The 14,941-nt window shown below is 35.0% G+C and overlaps 1 protein-coding gene across 4 annotated transcripts; it reads left to right on the top strand.

Moving 5' to 3' along the window:
* Window positions 1–2,319: 2,319 nt before the first annotated feature.
* On the top strand, window positions 2,320–12,367 carry LOC125666702 (serine-rich adhesin for platelets-like). 4 transcript variants are annotated; one of them, XM_056151821.1, is made up of 4 exons: window positions 2,320–2,444; window positions 4,473–4,598; window positions 7,927–8,055; window positions 9,096–12,367. In XM_056151821.1, exons 2-4 carry the CDS (start codon window positions 4,490–4,492, stop codon window positions 10,508–10,510), a joined length of 1,653 nt encoding a protein of 550 aa, XP_056007796.1. In that variant the 5' UTR covers window positions 2,320–2,444; window positions 4,473–4,489; the 3' UTR covers window positions 10,511–12,367. The 4 variants fall into 4 exon arrangements, with proteins under 4 accessions (XP_056007796.1, XP_048755877.2, XP_048755878.2 ...); XM_048899920.2 differs by lacking the exon at window positions 2,320–2,444 and adding an exon at window positions 2,710–3,307; XM_048899921.2 differs by lacking the exon at window positions 2,320–2,444 and adding an exon at window positions 2,753–2,965.
* Window positions 12,368–14,941: the final 2,574 nt, after the last annotated feature.

Below are 14,941 nucleotides of genomic sequence, written 5' to 3'. Positions count from 1 at the left end.
CATCATTATACCCATGGCCATAATGTCAGGTTCCTCCAATGGTTGGTTTCTCCTCTTAAATCTTAACTGTCTTGGGCTTGGGCCAGAAACTTCCTCCCCAGGGATCAGAATGGAAGGAACAGCATCTTCTTTAAGGCGAAGGCGGTCAGCTGAAAACAAAATTTCATTATCCTTATAGCAAGATGATGGTTTGCTCTTTCAATTTTCTTAATTTTTGAAAGACTTTTTCATTTTTTGTTATGAGCTTGTTACCAAAAAAATAAATACATGAATTAAAAGGCATATTTTAAATCACTTAATTCATGTTTTTGATTGGATAAAGTTTAAAAACATTTATTTTTTTTGGTCTGCAAAGGCAAAATGGGGTAGGGTTTATTTAAATATATTTCAACTTTTGAATATGCTAATTGTAAAACCTGGCATACAAATGATATTATGAATGAAAACATTAAGGTACAGTGTCCCCTTCCATCTATGTCATACATTTTGTGACTAAAAAGTGAATTGTTAATGCTTTAATCTTTAAAAAGTCAAAAGATAACTGATTATTGTTGGTAATTAAATTATTCCAACACTAATATTGCTGAATATTTATTGTTAGGACTATTCTTTGCTTTACATACACTTTATGTATGGTTATTTGGTTATCTTAGCAAGATTATTATAATATCACTTGCCTGTCATTACCATTCCCTTCGTCATTCTGAAATATAAAAGAAAATAGAAAGCAACACGAACACATGCAAATCAAATAAATGCAATGTAATTCAAAGTTCTTGCACTTGTATGTACATACAAGCAATATGAAATCATTAATGCAATACAGGCTAGGAATTGCATCATCTGAACTGACTTTATTGTTAAGAAGACTGACTTGTTCTAAGAAATAGAGGAAGGAAGCTCTAGTATATAGCCAGAATTTATAAGTGATGAGCCCTTTTATCAAAATTTCCAACACGCAACAAGAAGCAATTACTTGGCCTGTATTTATGACATCAAATTGAAACTCAAATTGAATATGAATAAAAACGGAAGACAAATATCATCATTAAGTTTATAAAATGTGTTTTACATTGATAATGATCGATATTATGGCTTCTAACCTGACGTGTCCCTGTAATCACTTTCGCAGAAGTGAAGGTGGCAAACAACATCTGCATTCTTAGGCTCCCACAACTTTTTTGATTTCGGATCAATTCTTTTGATTGCAACAATCCACTGAAAACGTTTATATTTGTCTTTTGGGAACTGATGTCCACCATAATTACTACAGAGCGGCACAGAACAACGCTGTGGCATTTCGACGATCACTTGCTTCGCGCTTTGTTTACCGTGGATTCAAGCGTCTCAAACGCACAGTTAACCACCGATACCTCATCGTCATAAAATGAAAAACCAAACCGGACGGGTGTTTTCCATTTGTCGTCGATGAGCGACTTCAAAGTCGGTGTCTATCTCTGAAGGACAGCGAAATACGCAATGTATGCATAGTCTGCACATATTTTCTACCATGACAAACTTCACCTGCGATACAATATTTTGATAAATAGGCTAGGCTCCGTGGAACTAAGATGAAAGGTGGCGACCTTCAGAGCTAGACGCGACGCTTCGTCGTTGTTGCTAAGTGATTAATCATTGCGCGGCTCGGTTGACTTGTATTTTTCCGAGTTTATGTACATTTTGATAAACGAAGGTTGGTATCTTTGTCTCTTAAATTCAATTATAAGGAATGACTTTAATTCTGGGGCAAGTTATACAAGTATAACCGTGTCGAAGTCCCCCTCCCCCTAATATTGAAAATTAAAATGCGTGAGCAATGTGCTTGTTGATTTTCAAGCTATTCCATTGGATGTAGACTGCTCATAAACCAACAACTCGTCATTACATATTTTTAATGGCACAGATTTTTCCTTGCAAAATTGTGTACACAGGTTTACTGCAAAGGGTTCATACATATTTCAAATTTAAAATAAAGATTAAGCAAAATATATATAAAATTCTATGTTTTAAGATTATGGCTCTTTAGAGGGGTGATCTCCATGCAACAAGAACTGGACAATGTAATTTAATTAGACACACTTTAGATGTTTAATTAACTTACGGCTAACAACCCCCATGCAGTATCAATCTTATTGATCCGTCCACGATATTATATGTGAATTACATTGCATTTAACTTCTATGAAATACATTAACATTGCTATTAGATTATTTTAAGTTTGTAACAAAGTAACATATCAATGTTATAAATATTGATAATAAATGCCAGCCCTTACCTGAATGCGGATTTAATGATTTTATCTCAGTCGGGTTCTTTTATTAACTGCGATGTCCCGAGGGAAAAGAGGATAAAAAATGTTTACTTTATTAATCGGTGTAATCATATAAAATAACCAGAAATAAGGGTGTCCTGGGATTATCAACAGGATACAATATTTAAAGATTGTAAGTGTTTTATACATTAACGAGGCGAAAACAAAAACCGGAAATGCGTTTTCTTCGTAGAATTTTGGGGACTACTTTTACACCCTAAAGAATAGATAAAAGCCATTTATTAAATAATTAGACAATTTTCATACGCCAAATTCACAATGAAGACTCTTGGCGATCGCCTTAAAACATATTTAGTAAGATATTTAAAGAAAAACCATCTGACATATAACAATAAATCGGCGAATATCAATATCGGAGTTCGCGGGACATGTGTCTCGGACTACATTTACACCCACCCTGCTAAACACCCCTTGGAACACAAGAGAGTTCCGATGATGGAAACCGAAAGTACGAAAATAAGAATTTTAAGACAGATTCTGAAAATATGAAGCACTCCGAATTGCTAAGGAAAATATGGCCATTGCTACGTGAAAGCATGATAGATCCTATTGAATTGATACCGGACATGTATGTGAGGTACGGATTCAATGATAACGATGTTGAGAGTATAAAAGCGGCTTACAATACCAGTGGTAAGCTGACAGCTATTGACAAATTGCATGACGCCCTAAGAAGGAGAGACATTGATTGTTTTTACAGTTTTCTTATTGTCCTATCTGAACATGGTTACCAACATGTAGCACGAAAAATAATGAAAATAGGTAACATTCCTGAGGATTTTCTCCAGAGAACAACTAACATTGTCACAACATCAAGCACAGGACCTCCCTCTGTATCCACAGGAGACCAAGTGTCGCAGTTAAGAAGAGGTTGTGCTCCAGAAGTGGCTAACGAATCCTATACATCCTCACAGCCTACTAGTAGTGTTGGCAATTCAGCTCAACCTGTTAGTGAAAACGCCCAATTAACAATAGGTATCTACATGTATGTACTCTCCAGCTGTTACACAATCATAGTGGAGTTAATCTTAGAAGGGAGAATATCTAACGGATAAGTCTGGCTGAGTGCTATTCTGCCAACTGACGTTATCAGACAGGCCACCAGTGATTGTAACTGACAGATTGCCACATTCTCTCTTTTTACTAAAGGTCATCATTGTGTATAATGTGCAGATGACCAGGATTCAAATACCAATCTGGTCTGTTACATTTTGCCCCTTCCTAAATGTTACATGTGGTGCTGTAGACCAGCCTCTGGAGAGTTTTTCATTCATACTGAGTTGCTACCAGCTGTTACAGCTACTCTACTGTAGTGAGATTCTTACATACAGTGAAATGTAAAATGCATGTGATGGATTGGATCTAGGAGTGCGTGAATGAGAAAAGAATGCATATTATTTAAACTCCATTAAACCCAAATATAACACTTATTCACAACAAGATTAACCCCATTTTGAATACTTATTTCCTTTCAAACTCAAAAATTACACCCAAGGAAATTGGTATTTAAAAATGGACTGATATTGCAAATTTAATAATCTCATCTTTGGGTTCAATATACTCATCTCTATTTGTTTTGGGTTTTTTTCACCATTTTAAAAGGAGTCCCGTGGGGATCTGGGTTAGAATGAGTTTTTAGAACCCCTTGCTTGTCGTGAGAGGTGACTAAATGGGATGGTCCTTCAGATGAGACTAAAAAACGCGTAAAAACCAAGGTCCCGTGTCTTAGTAGGTGTGGAATGATAAAGATCCCTCCCTGCTCAAAGGTCATAAATGCTGAGCATAGGCCTAAATGTTGTAGCCCTTCACCGGCAATGGTGATGTCCCGATATGAGTGAAAAATTCTCAAATGGGACATTAAACGCTTTTCAATCAATCAGTCAGCAGTTCACATATGTAACTTTATAAACAGTCTGTGGATGATATAGATGCTTTGATTTAGCACTAACTTTAGAAGAGGAATTTTTGTAAAATATTCAAACTTTTTATAGGGACAAATCAAAGAAGACATCAAATGAAATTAATGTTATTGTTAGCAGGAAAATGAAGAAACTGAATTTGCCATTTCCATAATTTTACTGCATATTTTGTCTCAAAATTATTCAGCCAATTAGTTTCTAAACTTAAAGTATCGTTTCAGAGACGTTTATTGGAAAGATGAAATATAAAAATTTTAAAAAATGGGCTGAAATACTGAAGGAAGGTGAACTTTGGAAAACTCTTGGAGAGGAGCTGGACCTTAACAGAGAGCAAATCAAAGATCTAGGTATACACATCAATTTTTGTTCCTCATATAAAAAGGAAGCAACGCAAAATTATGAATTGATTTTATTCATTGTCAGCCGCTCTTTGTCATTTTCATCATGCTGGTTCTTCCTTTCAGAATTTACCTGTTAAGTTCATTTTCTGATTAATTTTTCCATGATGCTTCAGTGAAAGTTCACCCTGATTAATTGTCCCATGATGCTTCAGTGAAAGTTCCCCCTGATTAATTGTCCCATGATGCTTCAGTGAAAGTTCCCCCTGATTAATTGTCCCATGATGCTTCAGTGAAAGTTGCCCCTCATTGTAGTAAAAGCACAGGATACTTGGATTAATTTTTAGCTCACTTGACCTATAAACTCATGTGAACTTTTTTGATATCTTGTTGTCTGTCATGTATCCATCCATCTGTCCATAAACTGTACGGGTTTTTTTTTAATTAAAGGTCATGTGAAACGATTTTTAACAGTGGTATTTTACTTTATAAACATAGAGATAGGTATGAATAAAAGTCAAATAGCGTGTAATAAAAAATATTGTCTTTCCATTGATCAGAAATAAAGCTGTAAACTTGTACATAGAATGAATTCGTTACCCGCTTATTGTTCTTGATTCTGTGTGTTCGTAACGTCACAGCGACCCATCGATGTAAACAACGCAATGAAAATAGTGTAGGCCTACCATTTTGTTCAACGAAATATCTCACTGATGTAATGGATATGGACAATGTTTTGTTTTCTGACGAACTGCCCGATTTTGTGGTTCAACCATATCAGTTTTAACCAGTCAGGAATGATGCAGGGCAAGCTAATAATGTTCTTCAACAGAGGATGATCTCAAAGAAGTCAACACAGACACCTGAAGTATGGACACTACCCCACCCCCCACCCCTTCTGAATTTTTTGCGGGGATAATTTCTCCTCCAAAATGTGTGAATTCCTTTTCTATCTCAAGCTAATTTCGATTTATATAATCGTTTCACACTTTTTGTAAGCTTTAGAGATTGGCCCGGTTTGAACAACCGGTAAGCCGGTAGATGGCTGATCTTTATTAAAGCTTACGAAAAGTGTGAAACTATCACATAATTCGAAACTGGGATGGGTTAGACTGGGAATCGACATAGGCCTATTTGAGAGAAATTATCGCTGCAAAAAAAAAATCAGAAGGACCGTGGGGGGGGGGGGTGTAGTAGTGTTCATACATCAGGTGCCTGTGATTTTAAGACCCCATGTCATCAGATACTGAATCGGTTTAACTATTATTTTAAAAAGATTAAAAGTCGTATGAAGTTGTGTACATTTCATTTATGATTTATCATGTTTATCGTAATAGAAAATGTTTTAAAAACTGTAATGGTAATTCCATTTTCCTTTTTATACGAATAATTACCACAATTAAAGTAGTGCTAAAATATTCTTGTAGAGTACCTTAAATGTGGCTTATGTATCATGGATGTCATCTGTTGTGCTGACGCACGGTTTTTCATAATCAGCTAGTGTTTTCTCCTGTGCCTCAATTTAAGTAATAAATTCACAAATCGTTGTTTTAGTACTATTTTTCATGTGTAAGTTATATCTAAATATTGCTTGCATTTAATTCTATGGTAGGTATATGTATACTTTCTCACTTTACATCCCCGTTGTTCAAATATTATTTTGATAACAAAAAATACTATTAATTCTTTTTTAATAAGCATACATGTTCAGTTATCAGAACTGATATAGTATATGAAATATAAGTTATAATTTCTGAATGAATCTTCATGATTTTCGTTTTGAATTTCAGAATGAAAGGTTTATTTACAATTCGAATTCAACTTTTATAATTAATAATAAGAAAATGAAAGTACATACTTTTGGGATACGTACTGTGTAGCTATATATTATACGTATAGGCCTAATAAACATGAAACTATACGAATATCGTTTTCTGATATAGTTTATAATGTAGATGCAAAGTGAAGATAACGAACAGTGATCAATCTCATAACTCCTTGAGTAGATTTCTTCAAAGTTGGCGTTCATTCATGGGGTGGGTTTTTTTTTGTGATTACAATAATATAACTTTTGTGTAATACATACTTCCAGTGTCCTTGCTCTATCTAAGTGGTTGACTTTAATTTCTATGTTAATTTGTATCAGTCTTTGGAAATTAAAAAAAATTATTTGTACAGTGTCTGATTTTAAATTGATCGATTTGTGTCCACAATGTTTGGTTACCGATGGATGTACTGAAGTGCAGTGTACGTGGCAACAAATCTATCGCGTCGGAGATTTTGTACCCATTTTTTTCTGAATTTGGGATCCCTTTGGAAGAGGTACATGGGCACCTTCTTCTGCGATCTACTACTGTAACTGAATGCAGCACAGTGTGGCATTTATCAAAGCTATGCAGTTAATACTTCGTTAAATATGTTATATGTCTATGGTTGTTTACATCACAGTGGGTCATTTTGACGTCATCAGCAAGGGAGATAAGCCGTGATCATCAAAGATCGTTTCGTGATCAAGTACATTTGATCAGCTGTTATGACGTTATACTGCATTGAAAAAAAAAATAAAAAAGGAATTCTTGTTTTGTAAACCTTGATCAATGAATTTATATTTATAACTAAATTTCTTCAGGATATTGTTTCATATGACCTTTATAAGACTCCCCTTGGTGCATCAAAGTTTTTGTTTAAATGTTTGCTTCATTCTTGCGCCTAAAAATGTCCACAGCCGTTCTCTGTAACTCATTCATGAAAGTATTGGATATTCACGGATATGATAGGCCAACGTATCTATAGTTGTCCAGAAATGTTTTTGTTTTCAGATTGAAAGGGGTAAGGATGCATTTTGGGGGTATCGATTGGGGTGGGGTTTAACATAGAACTCTATGGGGGGGATTTATTCCAAATTCAACAGATATACACTGTAACTCCACAAATATGATAGATATAGTCCTGGGATCTATAGAAATGAGAAGAGAAAGACAGGGCCTACGAACTAGTTTCAAGGTCAGGGGACTCCATTGGACTTGATTTCTGACCCTGATCATAAAAACTGGTGTGACTTTTAAACTGGGACTAATACCAAAATGGGATCTTCAGAAATGATAAGATGATGATAGGACCTACAACTAGTGTCAAGGTCAAGTGACTCCATTGACCTCTGACCTTGGAACATACAATTGGTATTTTTTCAGAACCAAGTCTGATCAAGATAAGGGATTTATTTTGAGCTATTTCATCACTTAATGTTTGCTGGACTTATTGTAAATTATACACATTTTATGAATGTTAGGAGCATTAAATGTTGATAAAAATTCTTTCATTGTGTGTGTCATGATAGAAAAAAAAGATAATCCAGGCGAAGCAGTGCTTGACTTATTTCTTGAGAAGACAGTGCGGGATCTACTACAGCTTTTGGGAGGAGACCAGAGGTTTTCAGATCTTATACAGTGCATCAGGGAAGATCTTGGTAATCTATAAATAGATATACAGTGAAACATGCTTATAGTGAAGTGCTGGAGACAAACAATTTCGATTTGATATTTTAAATGTAATTCATCTTATACAGGAACTCATGCTTTAAAACTACAGGGAATTAAAATGACTTCATTTTAAGTGTAAATTCATTATAAGTGTATTTGCTGTAATCGTGTTTTACTGTAAAGCCAATGGATCAATATGATCATTCATTACCCCCCCCCCCCCCCAAGTGTGAAATGATATACTATGATATTAAGTATTTCTATTTCTACCTGTCTGTCTGCCACACCTCAAGTCTGGGCCATAACTTGGCCATGAAGAAGCATACTAAGTTCATCCTTGACACTAATGTTGCTTTTTCTGATGTTGTGTGTTAAGCTGCAAAACTGTAGCTCACGATGAAAATTTTTTAAGGATGTGCCAGATATTTTCCCCAGAGAGCTACAGTTCAGCAGCTATATGTAGGTGTATCATCAATCTTAATCAAGGTCATTGACCTTGACCAAGGTCAAGATCAGATGGAAGATTACTTCCACTAGGACAGCTCCACTTTACCCTCGATATCTTGAATCCTTGGATATATTGAATCCAAGCCTCGCGGCAAGCCTCGCGAATAAATACACCACATCAACTCGTTGGATAAACCAAATATCAAAACACACAATATAGATATCCTCTATTTTTCACATGTTTATTCCTTTATCCAGTGGATATCACCCATTGCATAGATTATGATTATTACACTATGTTTTCCTACGCCATGGTTTGTGGTTTGATTTATAATTAACTCGTGTGTTTTCTATCCCCAAGGCTTGGGGATAGAAAACACACAATTCGTTGAATAAAACTCATATCAAACCACAAATTAAGGGATTTCCTATATTTATGAATTGTGCATTTTGTTGTGGTTTGAAATTGGTAGGATAGGGTTATATCTACCATCGAAATCTTCAACAATTTTGCCTCCATGAAATCTAATGATTGCCCAGTATGCATATATTTTGATCAAGAAAATAATTTGTTTTTCAGGTGAAGCAGATTATAACAATCTCAACATCAATCCAAGCGGAGATCAGAATGCGGAGGGCTTCATAACTGTAAATCTAGGCCCATCCTCTAGAAATGATTCCTCGAGTAACCTACAGAACAACAAGAACATTTTGTCAGGCAGTCCATCTCTAAATCAGAGTTCCTCACCAGAGTCTGGCTCAGAGAAATCATCCAAACCTTCCTCAACATCTACGTCACCGAAGTTAGAAGAGGAAAAATCGCTGAAATCGACCTCTGGAGGTGTCACATTGTCCGGGAATTTTTCTTCCGATAGAGGAATTTCTGCCCAGAAAGAGGAACAGGTGCCACCCCCAATCACGCTGTCAGGAGAACCAGCGAGCGATGGGGTTAATTTTGTTATAGCAGAGTCTCAGAGAGAAATTGCCCAGGAAAATGAGAGGAAAAATAAGATCCATGACACATCTATGACAAATATAAAGGCAGACATTACCAGCCAAGAAACAGCATCTTTCCATCAAACATCCCCAAAGTCTAGTGTTTTAGATGACAATTTAAATGACCCACAAGATTTCTTTAAAGAAAATATGATATCAAGCACAAAGAACATCGGTGGACACAATACAAAGATTAACGCTAAGCATGTCCCAGACGGAGCGACTTCAAATCTCGATGTCAACTCAGAAAGTAAAGCTGAAAGCAGTTCAGAAGTAATGTCTCACCCAGTTCAAATCCTGCCAAGGGGACCAATAGCTCAGAATGAGGAAATAGATACAAATGAGGTGGGGTCCAACATCGTGAAAGCAGCAAAGGATTTAAGAAAGGGACTAGAGGATGATAGTCTTGGAGAGATATCAACTATTCCGAGGCCCTCTGGGAATTCTATAAATATCCCAGTTCAAACAACAGGCAGTACAGAGGAAGGAAGTCCCATGGCTGTTCCCGAGTCCACAGCCAGCTCCAGGTTGGATTTATTTGGATCATGTCCTCAAACATCCATGCCTGCTGAACAACAAAATATCAGTATGGAAAGACAGTTGGAGCAAACCATTGCAGTTCCTGTGCCAGTCAGTGACGACTCCGAAGTGAAGAATATAGAGATGGAGGCCAGAGCACTTCACAATGATACACTGAACACGCCAGTCACACAGAGCTTTAGAGACATTCAAAACAGCATGCCTGATGAAAACGTAAATGTAACCGAGGGTAGGGTAAGCTCCATAGTGAACCAGTATGCCTACAATGCAGAAGTGACCTCTCAAGGTCAATCTAGTAACACAAATTTATCTGAGACACAGAATTCTCTTCAACAAATGTCTGGTTCAGAGAATTTATCAAATGGATTGAGTAATGTTGCTTTACTATCTGACAGTCTTTTAAGCAACACTGAGGCCACCATCTGTAGCAACGAGAAAACTCCTTCAGATGACCGTTAATTCGGACACCGCATCACGTACTTCAGTACATCAACACCAAAAGTACTTCATTGTCTTTCAAACCTTCAAGCATAATTTGCATCAAATGCAAAACCGTGCTGTAAGCATAAGACCTAGGACCAAGTTTTATGAAAGCTTTACAGAGCAAAATAGTACTCTCTCTCTCTCCTTTCATCTGTCTGTCCTTTTCTCAAAATTCACATAGATTGACTGCATAAAAAACTTTTTACAGAACCCACAAACATCAACACACACCCTCCATGCCCCCATGAAGAATGATGATTCCTCGGTTATATATTATAGGTTCGTACTTGGAGCTGAAATGTGATATAATTTGTTGTGGATAGAGTACAAGGAATCAAATGAAATTGTTCCTAAGCAACTCTTTATAAGTATTTAATACTTTAATTCGCACTGAAATTTAAATGTTTTTATATGATCAAATACTGAAATTTATATGTATGTTATCAAACACTTAAGTAGGCATTCATTGTGCAGTGTAGAAATTATATACACACTTAAGTAGGCATTCATTGTGCAGTGTAGAAATTATATACACACTTAAGTAGGCATTCATTGTGCAGTGTAGAAATTGTGTACATATCAAGCCTTGAAATTGTAATTTTTTTTACATACAAATATGTAAATTTATTTTTTTCATTTGGATACATGATTAATTCCATACTGGGTATGTAGATCCCATGTTTCATTTGGATATAAATTTGAAATCTGTATGTACATAATATAGATCCCATGCTACATTTAGATGTCAGATTTGTGTAAAGGTTGCTTTGATGTAAATTATACATGTATAAGTACAGGGTGTCTTGTGGAAAACAGATTGAAATGAGAATGGAAAAACCCTTTAACGCTCAGTTACGTGTACGAGAAAAAATTTGACTGTGGTTGAATTCTACAAGAAAACTCCCATTTTTAATTTTCTTTTTGCTTTTTGATCATCTTATCTTATTAAAGAGGTACATGTGTATGCTACAACAGAGAAATTTGATATGGATGAAAAGTGCACGATATATATACAACAATATTTTGAAATTGAAAACTTTCAAATTTGCTTTATTTATAGTCAAAAAATGTAGTTTTAAAAGGAAGCAATATGAAAATTTTTTAAAACCCCTGCTGGATTTGAATCCGGGATCTACAGTTCAGTAGTCGACGTGCTAACCTACTGAGCTACTCATATAGGTGATAAATTTTTAAATGAATAGGTAAATATTGCTGATATTTATATTTTCATTCATGTTTTAAAAGAAAGTTGGCCATTATGAGGTTGTAGAGTACCTCCTTAAAGTGATTTTTCAGTCCTGTTTTGCTAGTCTTAAGATTTAACTAATTTTCTGTTCTGATTCATGCAAAAGACTTTTGTTTTTAGATTATTCATTAGCTTCTATTTATAGTTATTTATTTAGACAAAATGTCTTGATGTATGAAAAGGATGAGAGAATTCTGAGCTGATGTAAATCTTACAAATCCTCCAAGCTACAGATTAGAGTGAATACCATAAATGTGGAACAGCTTTAGAAATAAACCATGTGGTTGTTCATTTTTACTGCTATGTATAATTAATTTATATTAATGATGTGTAATTTATGTGTTAATGAATTGTTACTTTTTGTTCTGCTGTTATTGTATTGCACGTACATTTGTATTTCTATGTACTGAACCAAGATATAAGTCAATGTAATAAATATCTCTTTCAGCAAATTGCAGTGAGAAAAGTGTGAAATGCAAATTATTTATATTTCCTAATTAATAATACCTGTATATATGTATTTTGGTGAATCTAAGGATAAACCTGGTGCTTTTTCATTCAATACCATATTAAAATGATTGATTGATTTTATCTTGTTTAACGTCCCTCTCGAGAATTTTTTCACTCATATGGAGATGTCACCAATACCAGAGAAGGGGTTCAAATTTAGTCCTATATATGCTTGTTGCTTACGGTCATTGAGCAGTGAAGGTTCTTTAATATTGCCACACTTACTGTGACACGGGACATCCGTTTTTAAGGTCATCTCCGAGGACCCGTGACATTCACACCTGATGCCGAGCGTTTGGCCATGGAACTGTCACTACCTATTTTAACGACTTAGGTCTGTTGCGGCCGGGATTCAAACCCCGACCTTCCTCACGCAGGACGAACGTTCTAACTCTAGACCACCGCGGCGGTTCCATATTAAAATGAATGGACCAGTAGGATTAATTATACGTATGACAGCAATGAACATTTTCCTTTGCTTCTTACAGCTGTATATGATTGTGCATTGAATTCTTGGATAATAACATGAATCTTGATGCGAGTAATGTTTTAGGTCATATGAGTCACTAAGGTGGGTAGTTAAAGGGGCATGGACACGATTTGAGCTGAAAATTTTCAAATTTTATTTTTCCATATTTATTGTTTACATGATTAACTAAAGTATTTGTAATGGTCAACCAAATTTTGTAAATCAGTTGAGTTATAAGTGAGATACAGCACTCGCAGTTCTTTGTTATGTAAACAAGGCTCGTAACGTGCCATGTGTTTGTTTACATATATATTGCTAATAATAAAAAAAAAATACCAAGTTTAAAACAAAATGAGAATTGCCAAACAGTAGAAATTATTTAACTGTGTTCAGAGGTAAGTTGTAAGTTGAAAAAATCTGCTCTAAATGAAACTTTTGCTAGTATATTTAACCTATGTTTACAAACAAAAACATGGCATGAACCATTTTGAATTTTGAGCTCAGTATCTCCCATGTACATTGTACCTCGACAACTGACTTTCAAATTTTTCCTGACTATTAGAAATACCTTAGTTTAGCATTCTAATGTGGTTCAGTGTTGCAAAACTGTATTAGGACAAATTTAATCTGAAAACAATTGCAACATATCGCATAATGATGATGTTTCCATCTGAGACAGGAAAAAAATTCTTCCATTGATTTTAGCCGAATTTCCCTTGGCATAGAACTAGTGATTTATATTACATCATGAATTTTCATTGACCAGCAAAGCATATGGACACTTGGTGAATGCTTTGTACACATATGTACATTCTGTCCAACTGTCTCACTATAGAAATTTCACATGTTTAGTGACATGTGAAATCTCTGTGGTGAGAGTATATATATATACTAAAATTAAAAAAAATAAAATTTGAAAATTTTCAGCTCAAATCGTGTCCATGCCCCTTTAACTACCCACCTTAGTGACACTGTGATTTTTTTTAAAAACACAATTTGGATATATATATATATATATATATATATATATATATATATATATATAATTTCTCTGTATGTTAACTTTGGGTCCTGTCGTAATATAAATTTCCACATTTATTTATCATTGAAATTATTTTATTCCTACATCCTATCATAGGCCTTATAGAATAGAATAGAATATTTATTCAACCAATTTGGGTTCCCAGAGAAGCATAATGATGTACATTGACAAAGTCCAAAACCTTATACCTCTGACACTTACATTTGATCTTAATTTGATACTGGATTGTTAATTTGATTAAAATTAAATCAGTTTTTGAACTGATATGTATTAGATATGTGATTTAAATTACACTGCATATGACTTTGTTTGGATTTTCTTGAGCCACTAATTATCTATATTGGCGTGTAAACACAAGGTGTGAATCTAGTATGGTGTACAGGTATATGTATAATTTAATCCAGACCATATCATGGTCATTGATACACTCACTTTTAAAAATCTTATACCAGATATGTTCAACATATTCAACGGCATGAAACTGGGGGAAAGCATGACACAATTATTATTTATTTGAATAATAATTTTTGAAAGTGCACCTCCCCAATTTCATCATCTTACTCTTGTTATTATCATTTGGGGGAGGGGTGGGAGAGGAGGCATTTCCCATAAAAAAAAAAAGAAAGAAAGACATGTTTGCATAGATCAACAGATTTATTGATATAAATTTGATCTACCTATAACCAAAGTAATGCGATATAGTGATTGATAGAGTTATTTCCCAAGCACTTTGCATATATCATTCCCCAGATGAGTAATAAACTTGCATGTACCTGAGCGAGATGATTGGCATCATGCCATGGGGCTTAATTATGCATTATCAACATGCATCATTCTCTAGGCCTATGGTACTACGGACTTTTCAAAAGATACGATTAGACTCGTGCAACATCGTGAGATCTCTGAGTTGTTTGAATGTTTTCGCTCTTTCTGGACAACTTATTTATGTACATTTATGTAGCAATATTCCATTATCACCTGCATATGGTGTTTATATATCTCAACTGATTCGATATGCAAGAGCTTGTTCTGGGTATAGTCAGTTTTTAAATCGAGGTAAGCTACTGACAAACAAGTTGATGGTACAGGGATTTCAACAGTCTCGATTGAAGTCAGCATTTAGCAAATTCTATGGTCGTT

This window comes from Ostrea edulis, chromosome 10 (assembly GCF_947568905.1).
Source record: "Ostrea edulis chromosome 10, xbOstEdul1.1, whole genome shotgun sequence".
Taxonomy (NCBI): domain Eukaryota; kingdom Metazoa; phylum Mollusca; class Bivalvia; order Ostreida; family Ostreidae; genus Ostrea; species Ostrea edulis.
The sequence above is the reverse complement of the archived record's forward strand: the minus strand, read 5'-3'. Positions and strand labels throughout refer to the sequence as shown.